The sequence below is a fragment of the Nilaparvata lugens genome, chromosome 10, assembly GCF_014356525.2.
Source record: "Nilaparvata lugens isolate BPH chromosome 10, ASM1435652v1, whole genome shotgun sequence".
Lineage (NCBI taxonomy): Eukaryota > Metazoa > Arthropoda > Insecta > Hemiptera > Delphacidae > Nilaparvata > Nilaparvata lugens.
Window position 1 is genome coordinate 20,677,722 of NC_052513.1, and position 26,528 is coordinate 20,704,249.

The 26,528-nt window shown below is 34.1% G+C and overlaps 1 protein-coding gene across 1 annotated transcript; it reads right to left on the reverse strand.

Annotated features, from left to right (window-relative positions):
* Positions 1-26,528, reverse strand: LOC111047254 (ankyrin repeat domain-containing protein 29). Its single transcript, XM_039436653.1, has 8 exons — positions 25,914-26,528; positions 17,131-17,241; positions 8,081-8,179; positions 3,845-3,943; positions 2,925-3,023; positions 728-944; positions 397-448; positions 1-342 (listed from the first exon to the last, which is right to left on the reverse strand). The coding sequence occupies exons 1-8, from the start codon at positions 25,923-25,925 to the stop codon at positions 54-56; spliced, it is 978 nt and encodes a 325-aa protein (XP_039292587.1). The 5' UTR covers positions 25,926-26,528; the 3' UTR covers positions 1-53.

A 26,528-nucleotide genomic window follows, 5' to 3' on the forward strand; every position in this document is an offset into this window, starting at 1 on the left:
GTGGAGTGTGTGAATGTCTAATCAGATTACAAGATCACAATGTGTAGCTAGTCTCATAGATCTATATGATGGCACAGCAGTTCGAGTATTGGTTTATTTTTGGAGTGTATGGCTAGATCTAGAGGCGTGGCGCCCTCTTGGTTGCGGAGATTGGCTGGTGCTCCGGCCAGTAGGAGCAGTCTCACGATTCGAGCGTGGCCAAACAGGACGGCTGCGTGAAGTGCTGATTCGCCATTCTGAAACAACCAACAATCAGTTGAAAATCCGAACAAATGCAATATGTTATCTATGGAATAAGAAAGAGACTTACTATTACCAGAGACAAGAAATATTATGCTTATCCTTTATCTATGCTATTACTATTCCCATCAAATTGATAGATTTTTGAGTTTTAACGGATGAACATCTCGTTCTTTATTACTAATAGCTTCTTCAATAGGTAGGCTATCTATAAAAAAACAAATGGAATGTAAGTGCGGTTGAATAGCCTCAAATTTTATGAATATTGTTAAATATTTTATTGTGTTAATATTTCCAGTTTAGATAAATTTGTTAGATACCCTTTAAAAAACACAGGAAGTCAATTATTTGCAGTATTGTATTGTTTTGTTGTTTCTAAAGAATTCAAGCTGATATATTTTCTTTTTGCAATATTAATGAATTTTAATGAAAAACAAATTCATTTATTTATTCATTCATTGAGATTGAACGTACACTCCGGCTCAACATGGATGCTGAATATTTACCCTTCTGACAGTATTGACATTGGCTCCAAATTTTAACAGGAATCGGACGATGGATGGATGATTCATTTGGGAGGCGATCCACAATGGAGTGGCTCCATCTAGCCTCCGCTGGTCGATTTCGGCGCCACGTGACACCAACAGCTCAGCCACGTTGCAGTAGCCATTCTGGCTAGCTATAAACAGTGGACTTGCACCATCCTGCAACATTATGAATAGGCATATAATAATGTATAATTTTTTGCCAGTTCGTAGTTGAGGAACAGATGTAAAAAGAGACTGAACATTAGATTTCAGATCAGATTGATTTACTCATGATGCGATGCAAATATTCTATTTGCTGATATTCTTGTACATGATTGTCAATTCTATAAATATCTAGAATATTCTAGAGATAGTTGGATTTATTAAAAATGAAAGAAGCCTACCTGAGTCTATCATTTTGGACTTAAAACTGTGGTACTTTCCTAGAAGTTGTGTGTTATCTTGAATGATTGAATAAATGAATAAATACATAAATAAATGAATACCAAGCTTACCGCTAAGTGATCTGGACTCTGGACATACCACTGCTACTTGACTTTATGCTATTCGAAGTCTACTATCAACGTTATAAAGAATATATATATAATAAAACAATCATACAGTATTCAAATATATATGAGAAAAAACCCTAAAAATTGGCGAAGAAGAATAATTTTTATGAGGTGTAACCTATTATACGGTACAAGTTGATATGAGGAAAAAAAATAACAACCAAGTGTAAAATTCTCCAACAATCCTACTACTATATACTATAATAATAAGTGTAGCCTGAAACAACCCTATTCAAATACACAGGAAGTTTATGGTACTCTCCCACTCACCAATTATTTTTTCTACCTTGCTGGAAATATTATTGGAGAATTCTGAAACTATTGAAATACTGTAATACCTTTATTTTGAGAAGGAACAAAAGGCGAAACTTTGATAGCAAAAAATGTTTATTTAATTTCAGTTTATTTGAAGTCATTTCAATTGGAGATAATTTGATTTTTCCATTCATTTACTCTGCAATTAGAAAGATGGTGTGTAGATCTGTAACTTTCTAGTTATCACATCCAAAACCTTACTCAATGATTTATTCAATAACACGCTGTTGGAGTGTGGCATGAATAATAGAACTAAGTCAGTGAATTTACAATTATAATTCTCGTGAATCAATTCTGTTGTTCTACTCTATCAGCCTTCAGAGATGAGATTCTGTGCTATTATCTTGCTCTGTATCACAGAGTGGAGAATTTGGATTTTGCTAAGTCATTGATTGTCACGAAGTTCAATAAACAAGCTAAACAATGAGATAATTAATATTATCTCTATTTTTATTAGGTTTTTATCTCGCCATCTTAGCAGTTTTATATTCGATATAGGGTTGGAAGACTTCGTAGCAAGTAGCCTACAACATAAATAATACAGTTGACTCAAGTATTGAAAAGATGAAAGGAGATGATGGATTGTTAAGATATTGATTACTAAACCTAAGACAGACTCACCAAATAGTTTATAGAACTACACTTCACAACAATTTCTTCGAAATAGTAATTTCCTTAAGTAATTGAGTTGGTCAAAATATCACAATTATACGAACACAATTATTTTAATTTTTGACCAAAAATCAAAATTACCTAAACGCTGTCATCCACTCCAGCATTTAATTTGGATATGCGTTATATTATTATATGATATATTCGTGAGTATCTGAATAAATTAAATCTCTCATTAATTTACATGAATACCATATTATACAGAAACTCCAGAATTGTATTGGAAATTGAGTAAGTTTTTTTTAATACTATGAACTATATACTATGAACTATGAACTATGAACTATATGAAAGTACCCTTGGTAACCCAAAACGAAGAATGAAAAAAACAAAGAACGTTCAATAAAAGTTAAATTGAAGAATATATAGAATTGTCTCATGATTTTTATAGTTGAATTAATAATTTCATATTATGATTAGCCTACCTGAGTAGATATTTTAATTATTTTCCAACCAGTTTGTGACATCAGATCACAACATACAAACTACATCATACTGTCACTCATTAGATATAATGAATTTTATATATTCCATATATTATATGAAAGCTGATTATGTATATCATCTATTCCTTGTAATAAAACAGGAAGTAACTCACTTTCATGAGGGAATTGACCTTGGCACCATGGTCCAAAAGTAGAGTCACTGTGTCCAGATGTCCATATTGGCATGATACAAATAATGGAGTCCCTCCGTCCTATAAAAAAATTGTTATGATATATCTGAATAGGAAATTGCATCCAGAATTCAAATCATTGCTATTCTTTTAATGATATTCCGAATAAAATGCTCTTTAAATATCATCATGGATTCACTACAGTAATAATTATTGAAACCGTTTTGGGCTTGAGCCTGTGGTACTTTCCTGGAAGTTTGTGTTATTTTAAATGATTTAAAAAGTAAATAATTAATTATAATCGAACATGCTAATGAGTTCAAGTGGTTTTAATCCATAATATATTCAAGAAACTAGAATATCACACATCTAAAAAATGAAATTCCTGATGACATTTTTCAATATTAATATTTTTGAAGTATCGACTGAATTAGTAATTATTGAATTATCCATCATTCCTCTACAAAAATCAATAATTAATTATTATCATAGGATTAATATGGGTTCAAATCCCGGCCCCGGCAAGATTTATCTTAGGCCTCTTCCGTGTTTCGGATGGATACGTTAAGTCGTCAGTACCGGCTGCCTAAAAAACAGTCCTTAGAGGCCCTGAAATTGATCAGTTGCGACCTGAAAACTCTAACACCAGACCTAAGCCAGTCAGTTCACTCGATATTATTATTATTATCATAGAATTTTCTCGCAATTTTTAATTTGCAGATATATATCAGTATAGTGTGCCATGGAACTAGTTTCATTTTCCATTGTTCTTAACACGTCATTTATATTTATTGTTTCAAGAAAATTACGTACCTACATAGAAAATAGATTCATCTAGAAAGAATTCAACTAGAAGTAGTATTATATTAGCACTCATTGGAATAATTCTATAAATATCTCACCACACTTGCAGTATCGACTTTTGCTCCATTCTTTAGTAGTAAGTCAGCCACATCTGTGTAACCAGATTGAGCAGCGAAGAACAGCGCTGTTGTTCCTGTCTAACACAAAAAAAGCATTCAGTACCAATACGTAAAAATATTTTTTTAGAAATTTGGTTTTTGTGACAAACTTAATGGTATCTATAAAAAAATGACTCAATTAATGGACTATTCAAATACCAAATTCTTTCACATTCCAACACATTATTTTAATTCCAAAGGCCAGTGAGTGATCTCATTTGATTTTGATCTAGCTATTCAAATTCTGAATGTAGTAGTGGTTTCTTACCTTGGAATCTTGAACGTGATCAACTTAAGTTTATCTAGCCAATCTATGATCAGCATAAATTTTCGATTTAGTGCAAGGGCATCCTTATTATCATTGTATGACAACTTGCAGTAGTAGGATTATAGATTTTCAAATATTGTATCTAGATATCTTGAAATTGAGATTCACATAATCCAAGTGAAAATTTGGAATCTTTAAGATGAGGATTTGCTCCCATTTCCAAGTGCTATGTTTCAGACACCAATTCTAATCATTTTTTGTTCAAAAAATGTGCATTATTTATCATATAAGGTGTAAAGGTGTAGTCTAATACTTTTGCATTCTTCATCACACCAGACAGAAATCGCTGGAAAATGCGTTCTAGTCATGATTTATCATGCTTAACCTGTGCCACCCAAGTAGGTCATTACCTCAAAACTTGTTACAATTTTCACTCTCAGAGGAAATTTTCCCATTCTCACAGGTCTACTACATAACATAATCATGCTGTATATATCACATAGGGCGGATGGCGGAGGATCCTGGGAACTCTTTTTCCCCAGAGTTGGGAAACTGACCCTATAAGCGGATGAACTGTCATAAGACAGTCAACGGTTTAAGGATGACATGATAACGGAAACACTAGTCATTAAAGGTCACCTGGTGACTTTCCTAGTATGTCAGTATGACTATGTTCTTATTGAATTAGTTCGGAGTTTTAAGCTCTCCATTCGGATCTCCAGGGGGAGCAAATGGGAACAGATAAATGAGTTATTATAAACTGAAGATGAAATAGATTAGGAGAATATGTACATGGAAAGTTAAAACCATGGCCCAAGCAGGAAACATTTTTTTTTGAAAATGGAAAGACTACTAGGTATAGAAATCATGGGAGTAAATGAAATGAGATGGCCCAACTCCAGTTACTGTAATATAGGAGACTACAGAGTCTACTATTCTGGAACAACTAATGAAAGATATCAGAATGGCATCGGAATAATTGCCAATAAAAATGTTGCTAATCATGTCAACAACTTTGTCCCTGTGGATGAGAGAGTCCTGCTTCTGCAGTTGAGTACCTAACTGGTAAATACAAATATAATCCAGGTGCACCTACCTGTGATCACAGTAAGGAGGAGGTCGAAGAGTTCTACTCTCAGATCAAGGATCTTTTAAAAAGCTCCCTAAACAGGAATCACTTATCCTGATAGGTGACTTCAATGTCAGGGTAGGCAAATGTAGAGAAGGGAATCATATTGGTCCTCATGGTTTTGGTGCCAGGAACACGAGAGGTGAAACTCTTGAGCTTATTTGCATCTGAGCATAATCTGGTAATAATGAACACTTTCTACAAGTTACCAGACTTACGAGTTGACTACAAGTTACGACTCTATACCTGGACATCTCCTAGAGATTTATTTATTCATTAATTTTCTTTACATACAAAGGCTCACATAGATTTATAAAGAGCCTTATTTACACAATTAAATGAAATGATGAAGAAAATCATATTATCCGTAATCAGATAGATTATATCTTTGTAAACCAAAGATATAGCTTCAACAAGTGTGAAAACGTATCCTGGTGTGGATTTACTGTTGGATCACAACCCACTTATAGGAGGATATAGGTAGGATAAAGCTCAATGCTATACAAAGGGAGAGATATACACTATATGACTTCGGGAGGCTTAGGAAAGACCTAGAAGAATGACGTCAATTATAGGTTCCTTAATCATATTGTTCCTTCCTTATTGCTTTTGTTCCTTCTTAATCATATTTTTATGATTTGTGATTCTGTCCACGAATAAATAAATAAAAAAAATAGGTGCAGGCAGATTGAGGAGGAAGTAGTCAATACGCGGGATCAGGTTGGGGCGTTTGCCGAGGTAACAAGGAAGATCAAGGATGAATATCTCAAGGACGATGGGAGGAAACACAAATCATGAATGACTGATGAGATTTCAACACTCATGGAGGAAAGGAGGAGACAAAAGAACAATCCATCAACTTACAAGAGCTTAAAGAGGGCCATTCAAAGATGAATAAGAGAGGCAAAGGTGAAAGAGTTGGAGGAGAAATGCTTAAAGATAGAGTTCTTCCAGAATAAATTTGATGAGGTCAACGTACATCATAGAAGAGTGAGTAAAATGACAGGAAGACTGAAAAGGAAAACTGTTGGGAAACTTGTGGGTTATGCAGGAGATCTGGTAGTTGATAGAGAGGATATTAGGGAGGTTTGGAAGAAGTATGTAGGACAGCTATTCTTTGATGAAAGAGGAGAGCCACCTGCAATGCAAGAAAAGGATATGTCTGGTCCTAGTGGATGGAGTCAAGGCTGCTATTGGCGCCATGAGAGAAAGAAAGACTCCGGGACCAGATGGGTGCATTCAGAATGTTTTAACCTTCTAGATGGATCAATCAAATTCTTGACTAATAAATCCAATCGAATATACAATTCTGTAAGCACCCCAAATGAATGGCTGATCTCCGAATTTATATTACCAAAGAAACAGGGAGCCAAGAAAGGTGGTGACTATAGAACCATCAGCTTCGTGAGTCACATGTTGACGTTCCTTGAAATTATTCATCAGAGAATCTACAAGCTTTGTGAAGAAAGAATCACAGACACACAGTTTCATGGCTTCATGAAGGGAGTAGGTACAAGAGTTAGAGATGCCTTGTTTTGTCTATAGGTGTTGTTGCAGCGCTGTAGATACATTAACTGTGATGTTTTTGCATATTACAAGAAGCCATTTGATGGGATTCAGCATGTGAAAATGATGGAGATTTTGAGGAGCACAGGAATGGATGAGAAAGATCTTCAAATAATCCATAACCTGTATTGGAGTCATGTTGAATGAAAAACGCTAGAACTACATTCAATATGCAGATGATACTGTAATTTTCTCTGACAGTATGAACAGCCTGCAGGAGCTTGTGAACAAGATAAAAAGCGTCAGTGAACAATATGACTTGGAAATCAATGTGAGCAAAACTAAGCTCATTGTGATAAATAAGGACGCAGTAGGAGGATGTGACTTGATGCTTAACACCAAACCGATAGAGAGAGTGCAAGAGTTCACTTATCTGGGAACCTTGATCAATGAGAAATGGGATCATTCTCAGGAGGTAAAATGCAGAATAGAAAAAGCGAGGGCTACATTCAATCAGATGGCAAAACTGTTCAAGAGTCACAGCCAAACTCAACCACTGCTACATATTATTAATACTCTTCTATGAGATGGAGTCATGAACATTGACCAAATCAACTGAAAAGAGACTCGAGGATTTTGAGATGTGGTTGTATAGGAAAGTGTTGAGAATTTCATGGATGGACAGAGTGACCAACAAAGCTTGATTGGAGCGAATGAATAAGGACTTGGAAGTGATGAATATCATCATGAGCGGGAAGCTTGCATAATTATTTCGGTCATATCATGCCGAATGAAGAAAAAACGGCCTGGTGAAATCCGTTCTGCATGGAAATATCTATGGCAGAAGTGAACCAGGAAGAAAGAGAATATCATAGCTGAAGGACCTGCGTACTTGGTTCTCCAAGACTACAACAGAGCTTTTCAGGATGGCTGTAAATAAGATATCCATAGTCAGGCTGAACGCCCAATATTCGGAACGAATAGGCACTAGTAGAAGAAGAAGATATATCACACTTTTCATAAAATCATATTTTTTCATTAATATACTATATTATGTCAAATTCATAATATTCTTATTTCATTCTAGTTACATACCGTATTTAGGCTACAATCGATAAATATAAGTCCCTGCATTATCCAATTTCTGAAAGGATCTTAAGCACTGGAATGGGAGTACGGTTTCATCCTATATAATCTCCATTGTATTTATTTCGATGAATGATAGTCTATATGGATATTTTCTTCAAAAAAATGTGATATTTGCTGTACTGACCACACGCTGACAAGTGGGGTCAGCACCCTGCTCCAATAATTCCAAGACGCAGTCAAAGTGGCCATTGGCTGCTGATAAAACGAGAGGGGTTGTTCCTTCCTGAAACAATCAACACACCAAAAATTAATACCGTCGGGAAAAGTACGTAATATTTTCTTAGGGAAGAATACGAAAATTCCTATCTAATTGAATTGATAATGGATATACTATGAAAAAGCAGTTACAAACTAAAATTCTGGCAATATGATGAAAACATGCTTTTGGAAGTTTTCTTTATGAAGGATTCATAAGATTCATGAGTCTTTCAAAGTGAATAATCAGGAATATCTTCAATATTGGATCCTGGAATGACATGTCAGGGTAGACATCATAATTATTATTTATGATAATTGAAAAGGAACAATGAAGCTTATATTTACTCATTTCGATTGGACACCTCGTGATCTGTTCACTAACTTTTCAGCTGATATTTTTGAAGAATTTCGAGAACTATACAGGATTATTAGTTTGCATAATTTATCTTCGGGAACTAAATTCATACATGAGAGATCGAAATCAATAGACTGTCCACAAGTGTCCGCTCTAATCAAAACAACCTGATCTCATATTCATGATGTTAAGGTTGAACAACAACCTATCAGACAAATCAGACTAAGGTTGTAGAAAAAGAAGATGTATCTGGTCCAGTAAAAGTGGCACAACAACTTTACTCTATTTAATATTTTCTCTAATGAGAACTTGTTATTCTCAGTGATTTGCATAACCAGTAATTTTTGTTATAATTATTGATGAGGAGGAGCAGCAGCATCAATCTCAGTACCTGACCTGGTTTATTAGTATAATAAGACTTGAAAACGCGAATTTAAAAGGAGGCTGAGTAGATACAATATTCAACACAATACACAAAAGCAAATACATTGTAAAGTCTAAATAGATTATTCGGACGAGATTTATGCGTCTCTGTGCTTGTTCTGGTTTCTTTGGAACGATCTTTTCTCCAACAAGAGTCATCATCATCATCATCGTCCAGCCTCCTTGTCCTGGTTTTGAAGTACTGTAATTGAAATGTTATTTGAGAAACATGTTCTCAATTGGAAAGCTTCCTCGTTATAGCTGGAGAGCAGTCTACTATTGAAGCTGACTTTCGGACTCATTGTTGAGGAAATTGCTCTTAATTTGAATTTCACCGCAGCAGTATCCCCTCGAATGAATATAGATTCTCCTATATTTGTAGTCTGGTTAGGTTGACTGTATAATTAGTTATAGATGGATTATACGGTTAATAAGAATGCAGTCAATAATTTTGTCATTATTTCTTATTCATATCATATGAATAATGCATGAGCTTTATTTTAACGTGTCACTGTGTAGGTGGAATACTTGGAAGCAGAAAAAGTAACCCAATTGCTAACAAACTCAGAACTGCGTTATTTTCGAAGCAAGATACATAGGAGTCAAACCATTATGATCTCCATTTAGAGTTTAGAGTTTTCCAACGCTCTGTTATGACCTTCCTTGAAGACGCATGAGTAGAAGAGGAGACTATTATTTATTACGTTGACATATGATAAATATATTAGTTGTATATTGGAAAATAATTTAATTGGGTATATGATTCTATTGATTGATTGATTGATTAATTAGCTGCTTTTATTTAAAACCTAGGAGGATGATTGACGGATTGTATTGAATTCATATTGAAGGAAGGAAGAGCTATAGGCCTAATAGTATATAGAGGGGGGTAAACTGTTCAGCTGGTTCCGGATCCAGACCCTGTCATAGATCTTGAAATAAGTAGTAAGATAAAGGACGGGGCTATAATAAGGCTAAATTGATAGAGTACACATCTCTATGAGACAATCATATAGTTCTATAGTTGGGTTTTGGTGCTTATCAATATTGATGGAATAGAATTATCACAATTATTACTATAGGTTATCATGAATAAACAAATTATTTTTCATTACTGATGGTAATCGCCAGCAATGAGTGTTAACCTGCCATCTCCACCCCACACAATTTCACAAGCAATAGTAAGCTTCATTCAATCTAATAGGTAATAGCTTATGAAAAGAAAACAGTAATAGTAATAATGACGTTAAATAAAAAATAGACAGACATTCCATTAACTGAAATATCTCCATTGTAGTTATATTGCAATCTGTGTAGATCTCGATACGTGGATCACCTTCGTTTCACGTCTCTCCTATAAACCTACCAACAAATAACTCTCTACTGAAGTATATAAAAATCTTGTATTCGCCAAAGGAACAACAACACAACAACAAACATAAAATACTGAAATATTACTTCCAAAACTGAGTTAACGATGTTCTCATAATGTTGCATTTTAGAACTTTTCAAATTGGTCAATTTTTCCACTTTCCGCGAATAAATTCAGGTCAGTATTTGTAGTGAAAATCAGTTGAAACAAATTTGGAGGAATTCTTTATTTTGTCAATAATTATCACTCATATTAGTTAGTTCAATCTCATTTTCTATTTACTTATTTTGTTTTGAAATAATTTGATTATTTTCCCTCTTATCAGAAAGTAAATGTACGATGTCCTCTAGAGAAGTTGACACTGTATTAAATTCAGCATGTTCTTCTTTCAGAAACTCGAATTTCCTATGTAGTCTAGGTACTCTGTAATACGAGTGTCTCTGGGCTTGAAAATGTGCTATACCAGCGCGGAACATGTCGCCACTATCTAAAACGAGAGTGTTGATTTTTTCCACAAAAAAGTATTCTATTATTGGGTAATTATAATAAAACATAAATTGTATATTATTTTCATTTCAGTTGTTTAACATTCTTGTTTATCATTTTATCTTGAATTCTACCGTGTTTATGAGAAATGGGTAACATGTTTTATTATTATAGTAGAGACTAGAGAAATGGCTAGCTTGGCACGTGCAAGTGTTTACCGGAGGGTGTGCGTGCCAAACGGACATGGAACTGGAGTGGGTAAGTGGACCTCGACGTGGACGTGGACAGCCGTGAGACGGAAGTCGAAATTAGAATGCCTATCAGCCGGCCGCTTCTTACTGTTTCACTTCTTTTGTATATGCGTCTCACTCTCGCTTTTCATCTCACAACAGAGACATTTTGAGAAAGAGAAAAATCGAGAGACATGACTAAATTTCAGCGAAAGAGTGAGAGTGTATACTGTATGAGGGAGAGAAATAGTGCAAGAGAGTTGGAGTATAAGAGTATGAGAGTGTGTTTTTGTTATGAAAGAGTGAGAAAGAAAATTAAGAGTGCAGACGGAGTGAGTACAGACTAGACAGAGTGAGTGAAAATTTGGGAGTAAGACGTGATAGATAGAGAAAGAAAAGAGTTTTTGGGCACGGAAGTCTAACAATACTGAATTTGCCTTAAAATGAAGCATTCTTAATATAGAGGCAAAGCGTGTTTTATTTGACAGGTCGCTTTTGTCAATTCTGGCGAGTTTGGCAAAGCATCAAGCCAAAAAGTCAAGGATTTACCTCATTTACATCAGAGTTCCCAATGATTTATCGACAAAAAACCAAGTAGGATTGCCGGTTTAGAAATTCGAGAATGGATTTTGAAAAGTGGATGCTAGACTTAGAAATACATTTATAATGATTTTAATGATAATTATTTATTAAACAGGATAGAAAGTTATACACTACATTGGGGACTTGAGATTTTGAAGTCCAATGAATTAAGTATGAAAGAAAAGTTCCACTAGCATACAAACATAGAGGAATTATACACCGAATCAATAATTGAACTTTCGTCATAAATTGATCTCTTCACTCTTATTCTAAGTGAATGAATGTATTACGTGAATGTAGTAAGCCAACTGGAATGAGTTTAGTACAGATTTAGGTCAAATAGATTTTTACAGATGTAGAATCTCTTTAAAAATGTTATGTATCGGACCGTGAGGGCTAATGGATTGCTGTAAATAGTAGGGCTGGATTTGAACTTGATATGTGATCTTAGATATCACTCCTACTTCCAATGAGGAAGAAGATAATAAGAATATTGCATTTAGAGTTATTTTTGGAGGTGTTCCACTATTCATGATTGACTTGATATTTCAAGTCTCATTATAAGTTAACTACTTGTATTTCACAGTGAAAATTACCAGCATTGAGTTTAAATTAGTATTCTGTCATGATCTATTTCTACACATTTTATAGAATGAATTCATGCTTGAACACTCACCGTAGTGAGGCAGTGACAGTGACAGTGAGGCAGTGACAGTGGGGCAGTGACAGTGACAGTGATTCAGCTAACTATTCGGCATAGTCAACAGACTATTAAACATCACGGCTCAATATTGGTTCAATTGGTAGACCGCTATAATTCAATTGTTTCAGACGCGAATCATTATCTTACCAAGGACAGTCTGTCAAAGGGAGCATGGAAAAACTTTCATGTTAGCAAATGCTCAGTAGACTTGAATACATTCATGTTATCCACATTTCAAGAAAATTCATTGTTCTAGATAAGTAGGTACTGTGATTGAAACAATAAAACCAGTTGACACATTGTGTCTGTATAGTGTAATTTATTTAGTTCTACACTGCTGATTTTTCTGAAAAAACTTTTAAACTCTAAGATAAATGCCAATACTTGAAATCTCACTTGAATCTTGTTAAATCTTCTGATGAGCATGAAGCCATGAGCACTGAAAAATTCATTCTCAAAACAACCTCTACATTTGACTGAAATATTTATTTATTATTCACAATTGAGACAACGGGTTTCCCTAAATATGTCTCCTTGACAATAAAAATTGTACAGATACAAATGGAAAAAGAAAAATAATGATAAAAATCATATGAACTTATTCAATAATAACTAATAAAAACAACAAAAATACCACCTAATTCGAAATGAAAAATACAAAGATTTCAAATACTTATGAAAAAAGTAAAAATAAAACAAATTGAGAATTCAAAACTTAAAAAAATTAAATAATATAATAACAAATAATGAACAAAAATTTTTTCAATAGAATAAATAACATTTATAACTGAACGACGTCCCAAACCATATGCACATCCACACTGAAACACCAACTATTTATTTGATCAGATCATGCTTACACAAGATTATCATATAACGCTTAGCCTACTGGAATTTAGCGCGAGAAAACCAGAAGACATCTAGGCGCCCAGACAAACTGTTATAAGTTCTTTGCATTCTATTAAGAGGGGAGTTGTAATTTCTAAGTGTTCTGGATCGAGGAACCGAGAAAGAAAACTCGGAGCGCCGAGTCACTGGTGAAATATACATTATTCATTTTGGAGAGTAAATATGGTGAATCAATTTCATTATTTAAGATTCCAAAGAGGAAAAATAAGCGCTCTAACATCACGCCTTACTTTCAAGGATGTCACATGGATTAAACTTCTTGGGAAGTCAAATGGACAAAACTGATTGAATTTTTTGAAGTACATGAATCGTAAAAATATATTCTGTAATAGTTCCAGAGTACTTATTCTATCCACATGGTATGGATTCCATATCTCGGATGCATACTCAATCAGACTTCTCACCAGTGACTTATAAATCAAAATCAAGGGGGTCACATCACTAAACGGCGAACAGGTTCTAAGGATGAAGCCCATTTGTTGATTAGCTCTGAATCAATATGCAAGTTGAATGATGAGTATGGAGCAAACTCCAAGGTTCTCTACTACAATAGTGTTCTCTACTACACTTATATTCAATAAGTTGCTGATAGGTCGTTCATAATCTTCAGCGTCCCTCCATTGATCCTCTATTTGGCCAACTGTATTGAGAAAATTGCTTTAAAGTATAATTTTCCATCTTACATGTAGGTGGATCCCACATACTCGTATTACGTGTAGTGACTCATTGACAGTGGTAGAGAGTGTTTGATTTGAAAGTAGCTCAGTATAAATTGAGCCTCATAAAACGTAGATTGGATTGAAAATTCAGATAATGTCTATTTTTGAAGATAGATCTCATAATGAGTGATTCTGTCGATTGAGTTCGATCGGTGATTGCAAGACAAATAGAAAGATATATACTAATAATACAAAGATGAAGAGAAATGTGAGAGTACGTGACGAATGGGAAAATGAGAAAATGAGGTAGAAATAATGAGAGTAAAGAATGTGGCAGAACGGGTCATGCATTTTCTTCCGAGGTGCGTGTAAGATCTGAGATTCTGTTGATTGTCGTCTCGAGACACATTTTCTCGGAAGTAAACAGGTAAGCCTGTGTTTAACTCAGCGCAGATAATGACAGGGATTCTCTCGTCCACTTCCAATCCTTTGATTTAGAAACAGCGCATGCGCAGATCAACTTTCCGGATACGTTTTTTCTAGCTGAGTAGTTTTTGAGACGACGACAATAGTTCCGAATCAGAATGTGGTCCAAGGCAGGAAGAGATAGCGGAATCCGGGAGGCCGCCGATCAGAGCAGAAAAGAAAGGCATCTCTTATTATTAGTGGTAACTTCTGGTCACTGATATCTGGCTGAGAATTTCTAGTATTCTGTTTTGTTGAGAACTCAGGTTGTCTGATAATGCGCGCACTTCGTTTTGGAGCAGTATTGTTGAGTCACAAACCAAATGACCACGAAGCAAAAACATAGAATGTCAGTTATAATATTCAATGTTGTCGAAACCGTTGTATTGCTCAGGCTGTAAACTCGTACACTATTACACACGTCAAACAAATTTCACCAAAATCAAAATACATTCGAAATTTTGAATTGTAATACATGAAGAGAAGAGAATATGGGTCAAAAAAGTGGATTGTTGAATTTAGAATGGATAACCTGGAATGACAGGTGATACATTAACAAACCGATTGTAAAATTATGTTGTGGACTAATTATGTATATCAATCAGTACAGGCCTAGGTTAATATTTTATCATGAAATGAAAGGCATGAAGTGATGTAATACCGTTCATAATAATTTCACTTGCCATTTCTACTACAGCTTGACATATGAATAAAAATACTACTGTTAAGTTCATGTATTGCTCTGAGAAATGATGAATAGATTAAAGAAATGATTTATAACAGTTTATAGAGACTGAAATTTATTGCTCACATGGAACAATTATGATACTCGAAATGATTATTTCAAGTTTTTGATAGAAGGTCGAGTGTAAATGTAGTAATACTATATCACTCGCCATTATCATCAGAATGCATATTCACATTGAATTATTGTTACATGATTTGAGCAGCACTTTTTTCAATTTTCATAACATTTTTGAGCTCCCTTATTAAACTAAAAGAGAATAAGGAATGAGTTGAACACTTCAGGTGTAGCTTGAGAAGTGCAATAACTGACATAATAAACACACTGGCGCATCATGAATGCTTTTAGCGCAGGTAACCTTTCAGCAATTGACCTTTATCTGTCAGGATGATTCTTCGTGAGAGAGAGCACAGAGCACTGTGTCCAGGGCCACCTTTTCTAACCTTTGCTTAAATAATCGGATCAAAATGATGAAAGGATTGTTGGCATTTGATAAAGTTTTGCGAACATTCTGGTCGTAGAACGTGGGTGAAGAGTTTTTGATACGGTACTGTATCAGTTTCGATATTTTTGTCAATGATAATATGGAAAAGAAATGAGGATAATTTGAAATGATAAGAAACGCAGAAGACACAACGTTTCGTGCTTCTGACGCTTTGTATGATTGATAAATGTATTTGTAAAAAAACATTGAACTTTCAAACTTCACAATGCTCAAGTAGGCCTATATTCAAAACCATTGTAAGAGTAAAAAGTTATCTTTGATATTTATATAATCACTGCTAAAGTGATGATGAATTGCATCAATAAACTTGATTTGAGATTCTTTTAAAACAAGAAATCAACAGAGATAAAAATATTATTTGAGATGAAGAAACAGTATGCAAGAAATCTTTTCATAGGTACTTCTCTTGTATAAATCTTCCATCAGTAATAAGTATTGCATCATATTGATTTTTCGGCAATAAAATCTATTAGAAATTCTACTAGAAATTTTGTAACAAGAAATCAACGGAGATAATATTATTTGAGAGGAGGAAATAGTAGAAAGAAATCTTTCTCTTGTATGAATCGTTCATCAGATTTTTGTGATGATTGATGAGTTTTAAGGCAACAGAGTTTATTATGAAGTCTTGAGAAGAGGAGAAAAGAGGAGAGAAGAACAGAGCAGAGCAGGCACTTTATATAAGATCACACTCAGCTTGACAAGATAAGGCATGAGAATATAATCAAGATGTGGCGTGAATGGAGTTGGAACAGATCTCCTCTACCAACTAATGATGGAAATGATAATTTCGACTGAGAATATTAAACGATTTGAATATTGTGAAGTTCAGAGCTATCGGTATCAAGATTTGGAAAAATCATAAAAATAAATTTCAGGACAAAATTAAAAATTTGTATTCCTATAGTGGCCTCAAATATAATTATACTGGTTAAAATTGAATGGAAGTAAGATGAGAGTAGAGTTATAATGATGGTTGGGTTCAAAATCACTTTGAAAAAAATGTACCTGGAGAGGACTCAACAATATCGAAGTTTCCAAGTAATAGGCATATGGATTCATTGATTCATACAATAATCATCAAAATGATAGAAAAAATGGGAGAGAAAAAATAAGGTAACTTTTTGCTATTCCTCTATACTTATATTTCTATAGGGTAGCCGTCTACTTGTCCCCCCGACTACTTGACACCTGGTAATTTTGGCCCTAGGCGACTACTTGTACCCTCGTAACAATATGCCATTGCCGTCAAGTTGTCCCCCCGACTACTTGACACCTACTGGACCGGAGGTGTCAACTAGTCCCGACCGTAAACGACAACTTGACACCTCGCACTCTCACGACAGGGTGTCCCCCCGACTAGTTGTCACCTCCTCAGAAAGGATACAACTAGACGGGTATGGCTCACGTCTACTTGTCCACTAAAAACCGGGTTTAAAAGGGGACAAGTAGTCGGGGAGGCACCTAGTCGCGTACCCTTTCTATAATATAAGGCCGATTAAAAGCCGTAATTTGTTGTTTTCAAAAATAGAGTTGTATTACCTTATCTCGACAGTCGACATGAACCTTCCCGCTGTCAAGCAGTCTTCTGATGAGAGCCACATCTCCGTTCACGGCAGCCCAGTGCAATCGTACGTCTGAAGGAGTTTCTTTCTAGAAAATACGTGATACATCAAGATGTATTAAACTAATATTATTCACTCTTATGAAGAATATGTTGACTTCATTTAAGAATCCCAAACCTCATACAAAAACTGCTCATTCATTTTTAATTTGTTTCTGCATTTATATGAAGAGTTTAACCAAATATTGTACTCCATTCGTGTTTTCTTAGAGAAGAAGAAATGATTAAATCTCCTGTAGATAATGACCATCCAAACCAAATAAGATGGTAGTATATTGTATGACATTTTTAGAACATCCTTATTTTAACTCTTAACAACATTTCTATATTCTCCTCTCATGAAAGTAATCTTTCTCTCTCACCCTTTTTCAGATGATACAAGGACGAGTTACCTTCCTGATAAGTGTAGACTTCTTACGAATCATCATCATTCAAAAAGTGTACTCATATTCGTCGAATGACACAGAGGTACTCGAATTGAATCGCCATCTTGATAACAATCAAACTATCAATAAATTAATCTGATCTTATTTGATTTTGACTGGAAGTGGGAATGTATTGCATGATGCCTATGATGAAACATTCTCACGAATGATAGACATTTGTTATATCAATATATAGTCTAATACAATGATAATCTAAATATAATTATATCACAAATATACTTGGAAAAAATCCTCATATATATCTGATGTGAATCAATTAAAAAACAACCTGAAACCCCCTCTCAAAATCAAGTACTTAGATGAGCTATGAATAGGCTATTGTGGTGAATACGTTCACTGAAAATGGATCAAAATGGTAAGTTGCAAGTGTAACAGCAATTCCTAAGCAAGTGAGGAAGCGGAAGAAGCATTATTAGTTAAAGAGGTTATTGATATTGAAATTCAAGCTAACAATATTAATCCAACTAATTACTACTATCGTAAAAGTTTAAGTTTGTGAAGACCTTTAATTGAGTTGAGATTGTTAAATGTATTTACACTCAAGTGGAATTACTACTTTTACTGCAGATATGCTCTACTGACTAACTGTTACATAGTTGAATTCCGTTCTAAGGTTTCACTCATACCGTTTAGTGTGCGGCTAACAGAACGCATGGATTAAGTAAATAACAGAGTATGCCAATCACATTTTACATTACAAAGGTATAGTTAGCCTTTCAACCTGCTAACCTCTATCAAATTCTGGCACATTTCTAACATTCTTTCCAGTTCATTCATACAATCACTTTGTTTCTATTGTTCTCAATCAAAAGTGTTATAATTTTTCGCTTACGCGTGCGCTCTTACTGTGAATGTTTCAGAAACAGAAAACCTAATTAGATATTAATAGATTCATGCAAATACAAATTTAGTATCAGAGTAAATATTCCAGCAACAGATAATATTTTTTTCGGGTTCTTGGGTCTCTTCAATTTTGGAGTTTCATTACTGCAATTCTTTCATGATATTCATTTCGAACATTATCTATCCTCACATTATAATATACAATTATAAAACTCATGAATATCACTCGAATAATAAAGGATTAAAATGGGTTTTGAGAAGAAATATCCGTAAGCTGTCACTGTTAGTTGTTGGAGGAGATACGTATCTAAGATTTAACGCCAACCAGAAATTACTATTTTTGATGTCTGGCAAATAAACTTATAAAAAAATCACCAAGTCGAAAATTCACTCAACAATTTGAAGTTGACTCGAAAAATCAGGAAATACTTCACCAAAAATAATGAGAATAAAAATAGGTTTGTTCGTTTCGATCATCACCTATTTTTTCACATTATAATATTCCATTATAAAAATCGAAGTCGAAGTGGATTGTTTCTTCAAGTATTGAATGAATTAAAATTGATTACAAATTCCAATTAAAACAACAACAATTTTCTAGATAAATTGTTGATTATCAAAAATGGAATATATTTGCGAAACAAATGAATGTTGATTGGTTGATATTAAATTCTTCTAACATTCAACCCTGAATCTCGAATAATATGAGAGTATGACCTCATAACATAATCAGCATCGTTTACATTGATTTTCACAGTTTGCGAAATTTATTAAGGTACGGTATGTCTCCTACTCTCTGAGTCCAGATTTTAGAACAAACAACTGAGTAGTCACGAGATTTTCACTCTTATTTAACAATGCTTATATTTCGACGTGTCAGCTATCTTAAAAGATATTTGTAGATACTTTATTCAGCTATGATGTTAAACAGTTGCTAATTAAATTCCTTTCTGGTGTCTTTTGATATAAAGATGTCATTCACCACACAGCCTTGTATCCTCATCATAATATCAAGGACATCTTCCTATTTGTTGAAATAAATTAACAAGATGATTCAATACAGGTTGAAGTTGGAGGTATTGTACTTGCTTTATTGAAATATGACACTCAAGGTTGACAGCATACTTATTGTTCTAGTTACATGTTCAACACACATGTGATGAATGTAGCATATTATTCAGAATCCATTTCTCATTTTGACTCTATTCACGGCAGAAATATTTCCAATTGAAACCGAACATATTTGTCATAGAGAAGTATAGAGTTTTGTGCATTAGAGTTTCTAATATGGCACTATGACAAGAATAGATGGCAAAGCTGAAAAATCAATTGGAAATAGTTCATGGTGTTCCTAGCTAGTATGTAACATGAGTGTTTGGAACACTTTCATACTTCACACTTATGTTTATAGATTATGGTTATAGGTTATGGTTATAGGTTATTGTTTCAATACCTCACGGTAAGTACTCGTACACAGCAATGTTCAATAATTTATAGAGTCAACCGTCAATAGTCCCTCGAACCTCCATTGCAATTAGCGACACAACATGAAACCTTATTGGATTCATTTCACGAAACGACATTGAAAAACTGCAAGGCAATATGGGGAAGTTGCATGAATGACATTTTTAATTTTCAATGCATTTACATAGACGGAGGTGGAAAGAAACATATTAAGTGATTTGTTGGTGGTCGGTGAATGAATGTTATATAAAATCAGTTATTCCACTGATTCCGCTGGACAACCAACCGGGATGACTGATTGTGAAAACGAGAGAGTTTCTGCTTTCAGATACTTTGTACGCAAGTTTATTGAGACATTTGTCTTCTGAAGCCATATAATTGTCCAAAACAGGCTAGAAAACACATTTCAAGAAGTTTTCGTAACGTAATAAACAATATCCGCAGGAAGTCTTGAGTGTCCATGTAATCTGCATAGGAGGATATATAAAGTGCGACTTCAACAACCTTTCGAAACTCGAGTGAAAAACGATCGCGAAGCATTAACAACTTTCCTCCCCACCCCACACCTTTATTCCCCTTCTTCATCAAGAATAGCACGCGACCAAGTTTCTCGAACACGCAAGAAGAAGAAGAAGAAGAAGAAGAAGAAGAAGAAGAAGAAGAAGAAGAAGAAGAAGAAGAAGAAGAAGAAGAAGAAGAAGAAGAAGAAGAAGAAGAATATGGTGAGTTTGTAGGAAGAAAAAGGATAGATGGTGAATGAAACTAGGTCGAATTAGCCTTAAAGCCCACAAGCTGTTTGAAGGAGGAAGAAAGCATCCATTCTTATTTCCAGGATAGGATGAAAGTAAAGTTCATCAGTCAGGAAATAATGTAGGAAGCTTTAAATCAGGGTAGAAGAGTGTGTGGCAGGCAGGTTGATGCTATATTTTACGATGTGCCGGTAACTGAGATTTATTTTTAGAAGCACTTCTCTTTGTGCAGGGGCTCTAGCTACTAACGATTCTGTAATAATTCACGACAATAATTGATGTGTTTCAATTCAAAGCATTCGTCGGGTTCATGGCATCACGATTGGGGTTTCAGAGTTGTCTGACAGTTCGACCACCCAGTGAACTATGGTGTGAATGAGGAATACTATTGTAAGTAGAATTGATGAGATTACAACGTTTTAAGAATCGGAACTCAACTTCTATGTATAATACGGTATATTAGAATTCAACTGTATATCAATAATGTGGAAGTCAAACTTGAAATCTCGGATGGGATCAGAGTGTAGCAGATAATTGGTTTTATTTTTGAAATCCGAACTAATAGTAAATACAATCATGGAGAAAATATACTACATGCTACATAGAGCTAGCACTATTTTTTCTCTAAGTTACTATTTTGCTCTTGTACTGATAAAATCTCGTCATTCAGTCTGCAGTATTTTGAAAGAAATTTTCAACAGTGATCCACGGAATTTTCGAAACGTAAATATATTGAACTTTTGTTACTCTCATTAAAGCAAAGTCAATTCTCTCTCACAGTTTTAGAGCAGAAAAACCTGGTACTTAAATGACTGGAAAAAGCTCCATCAGAGTCAACCGTAATTCATAATCATCAGTAGGAGGAAATACAGTAATTCCACTGGCAAATAGCTTGTGGTAATTCCTCGAGCTACACAAAATACTGGCAAATTGTTCGTAGAATATTCGCAAAATTATGGCAATAAAGGGAAAATCATGGAAGCTTCTAGCTTTACAATGACATTCAAATGATAGGAGATAATTGGTTTTGTTTCTTTTCTTCTATAGTTTGAAATTATTAGGAAAATTGAATGAAGTTTAATGTATGAATTTATTGACCAATTGATTTTATGTATTTGTTACTATCCTACTATTTTTATTTATATTCTTCGCGTTTTATTACTCACAAATGAAAAAATCGAAAGAACAATAAATATATTGATAATGTATAATTTGTATAGAGTAGACGAAGTGTTGAAGACAAATAAAGAAAAAAGAGAAATGAAAGCAAATATATCTGGAGGAGCTAACGAAGAGCTATCATGGATCAAGGATGACAATAATATTCATTGTTCCAAAGAGTTCAATTTACCTATGAAAAATAAAAATGAATTTAGATGGAAATGAGGAATGAAGATAGCTTTGTAAAAGATAGTAATCAGTAGTTATATTTTCTGCTTTGATGTCCACAAACTATTTCCCCTAGAGAAATCGCCTCTCAACAAAGATAGCCTATAATCTATATCTATACTACTCGCCAATTTACCAAAATATATTTCCAGAAGCAGCTCTTTCACAATAAAATTTATCGTTTCTGAATAGAAATGTCAGGTATAACGAGTGAATAAGATATATTCAAAAATATAGACCTACGATGATTATAGCAATCAACTGAAAGAGTTCATTTTCTAAGAACATCAAACCAAGAGATTGTAGGCCAATCCAATGAAGATCCTATCATTAAAAATGGAAGGATATTCCTAAAAGTTTGTCGTTTTCAAGGAATATCAGGAAATGTCATCAGGTCACTAAAACCTGACAATCATGAATCTGGGTAGCGTCACCGATTATTTCAACAACCTAAATAAGCAATTTCAAATGAAATAGAATGCTCCAATACACCTGACGCTATCAGGATTTACCCTGCTGAGTAATACAGCTAACAACTTTCACTTTTGAAGATCAAGGATCATTCAAATGGTGATAAATTTCAATAAATTTGACACTAATTGTGCCATAGCAAGTGGATTTGCAAGAGATTTCATGACGATACTGTGGGAAGAGAATAGCTATTAGAATTCAATTGCATCAGATCTGTTCGGATAGTTTTATTAAGCTAAAACAAACGCTAGGCTATAAAAGCTTTGTTCAGAGATCTTCTCGCCGACACGCAAGATCTGTTTTACACCATTCAAATAGCGTTTGAATAATTATTGTCTGTAATCAATGGCATGCAATACTACTAATACTTGAATAATAGAATTGAGAGCCTACCCAGCTTTAATTAGTTGGGAATCGTGATTTTTATTGAATGATAGGAATTGTTATTGGATAGTTTTGCAAGTATTATTCTTCAATACTTCAATACGTTAGAATTCTTGATCAGAATCAACAATTCAAATACGAACGCCATACGCTATGATCAAACTTACTTAAAACTTTCAAATTATCGCCCACTAATCTATTTTGATATCTCCTGGATTACTAATAATTTAGGTTTATTTACTGGCATTAAGTGTAACCAACTGCATATCATTAACGAGTTTATTATCTTTCAAAAAATTCTTAAATGCTTCTTTCTGGGTAGCTTTATTATACCAATTGGATTATACCAATCCAATTAATCTTTTCCTAGAATAATTCCGGCTGTTAACAGTATCGTATACATATTGGAACGTTGATACTACTCAAAAACTGCGGACATGTACGAATTTATAGCAGTTGGATGAAGGCCGAGTAGCAGGTAACAGTAACAGGTTTAACTGTTACACGTCATTAGGTCACAGTTTTTATTATACTCACTGGGCACCGGTAACAACCAGGCCTACATGATTCCTCGGCTCTCTCTAGAATACAAATAAAGCTTGCTAGCATTAAAAGCTCAGAGTGCAATGCTCTTGACACTTTGAGTGGAGTTTACTATGAGTGTATAGTGAGTTCACTTACAGTAAACTTATAGTATTGCGAGGCTTTGGGTTGGGCTTATTATGTCTCTGAAAGCATTGCACATTTCGTGGCTCATTAATCTTAAATTTTCATTATGAGCTTTTAAAACTAGGTGTTCTATACCACTCCCTGAATGATGTCTATACGAATTATGGACTATTGCCTGGAATACCCTCCCGTACAAGATAGAGTTCATATTTGATGCTCTCCCATATTTAGTGTTCTGTGTATCATTGATAACAGATCAGTGGGAATGTTGTTCCTATCCAATCTTTTAGAGCTCAAAATCTTTTAAGAATTTACTAAAATATGAACTAGCAAGGACCTTGTGAGAGATTGTCATTTTGTACTTTGTTGCATTTTCAAGAGTATATTTAGTTGCTGATTGAAGTTTATTCTTTTTTGAGACTTTTTCAGTTTTGATGAGATCCATTGAGAAATTGAGCATGAATGATCTAATTCTCTATAAAATAATACTAGAGAAAACAACGTGAAGTACATCCGGCGCATGAATAGAATATATTGTATTTTCTAATATAATAATCACTGATAGCCCAATGAACATGAACAACCCATACTTTCTACAATTTTTGTTGCTGATTGCGCTAAATTCATGATTACGAAAATCTTCCTTCTTGATTTCAATGTGAGTTTACCCCTACATTAGTCTCCTATAACGATAAGTTTCAATAAACATTTGAAAACTAGTACACATATACGGGCTTAATCAGGGCTCAATTCTTATTTGTACAACTGCATCCAATTTTCTATGATCACCAATTCACTTTCGAGTTTACATTCAATTGTGTGCTGCTCCAAGGTATTCATGAATTCCAGGATTATACATTGAGCATTTTAATTCTATCCTTTAGTACATTGAATAAATCGATTTGAATACCTACATTCCTATTTGAAGGCACATTTGAAAAAAATACAAATTCAATTAAGTATTGAATTCGGATAGGCATATTATTTATGTCTATCAAATTTCTGGTTCTCATTTTATTGATTCAAGTAAGATGAGAATGTTCAAAGATCTCTTCAGTCAGATTTGCCAACAGAAGCTCTTGCAGCTCCATGGAACTCAATTGAATTTCTTGAAAGAAGATGTTCAGTATGTTAAGTTTGAAGACATTTTCATAATACGTTATCTTCGTTTGTCAGCAGCGTAGAAAATATTGAACAACTCATTTCAATTGCCGTCCAATTATTTCCACTTGAAAGTTGAAACAAAAAAAGAATAATTGAACACTTAAAGCCATAACCTGCCCCTTATCATCTCACCACAACTAATTCGAAATTGACTACTTTGTGACATCTTGGCTCTCAACTCATTATATTTTTCCAAGCTTCTCACTAATCGAATTGTTCATGTGAATTGAAAAAAAAAATTGTAGAATGAAAATTTCAATAACATTATTGCAAATTTTTTCCAGAAGAACATTGAACAGTCATTTTTTGTGAGAAATTGAATTTTTCAGATATTTCTAGCATTTTTGCATTATTTTGGTAAAGTAGAAGTGGTTAATTATTGCTTGGAAAAAAATCAATCAATTTTGATTCGCTATCTGGAAAAATATACATTTCGATTTCTGCATTGTTTTATCTTAATGATTGTAAATCATGAAAAAATGTACATGGATGGGGAAATTTTGGAAAATGTCGGGGGGATTATATTTATATCATAAAATATTGTAAATACCTGTTGAAGGTGAAATCCGTCTCATGGAATTTTGTAATAGATATGTTTATCAAGATGAGATTTCTTTTTGCATGATATTTCAACAAGAGCTAGCGACATTATATCTGAGAATGGTTTCGATATGATATTGCAGTTTTATATTACCCCGAGTAAATCCTGTTCACCAGATACTTTTCTCTTTTTGCAATTCACAAGCTGCTGAAAAAAATTGCGATCAGTTTCACCGAAAGTTATATAACTTTTTTTTCCTTTGGATATCTCCATATTGACATTTTCATCTGTCAATTTCACTAAATTATTGGGAAAACAGGTATTCTCCTTCAACCACAAATCTTCTCAGGTGATCTTCTCATTATAATAATTTTTTTTTCAATTTGATAGCCTACATCCATACAATTTGATGGAAAAAAATTACAACCTATGGAATAAAACTATATACAATTTTATCGAAAAACCATAACCTATAAAATATCTGATTTGAGGAATCAATAATCAGAAATCATCACTTAATAAGGGAATAAATCAATCATCCATCAAAATTATTATGACAATAAAAGCTTGAAATAACTTACTTTCATAGACATGATGTCAGTCCTGAAGTGATGACACGCACATGGTAGATGATATCACTAGCACTTCAATCACTAAAAAAATACACAAACAAGTGTCACAACGAGTTTCATCACTTCAAATTACAGTACAGCATAGCTTTTAAAAAAACCGCGAAAATTGTATAATAAAAATACAGTACAGCACATTTCTTTCAAAAATCGCGAAAATTGAATATTAGATTTTATCAATTATTTTTGTTGTCGATGAAAAGTGAGTTTTTTCAAATTTCCTAAGTGTGTGAGAGTGTATTGGAGTGGAGGAGCGAGAAAGAGAGTAAGTGGTCACGCGTAGCTGTAATATCTAAATTTAAACTCGAGCTTTCTGTTCACAAGCACAGCACACCTCTCGCGAGCTCAACTCAGCAGAGAGCTGCTCTACTGAACTGAACTCTACGCTCACTGCTCACTGACTGTTCTGACTCTGAGCGCTCAAATGACAACCGCGATCTCAATCCAAACACGCTGCTTGCTTCTTGAATCTCCCGCTAATTTCCCTCTCGGCTTCGAAAATTTCCCTTCTATCACAAGATTTCCCATCTCCTTCTATCGTAAAGATCACGATTATCAAGATATTGT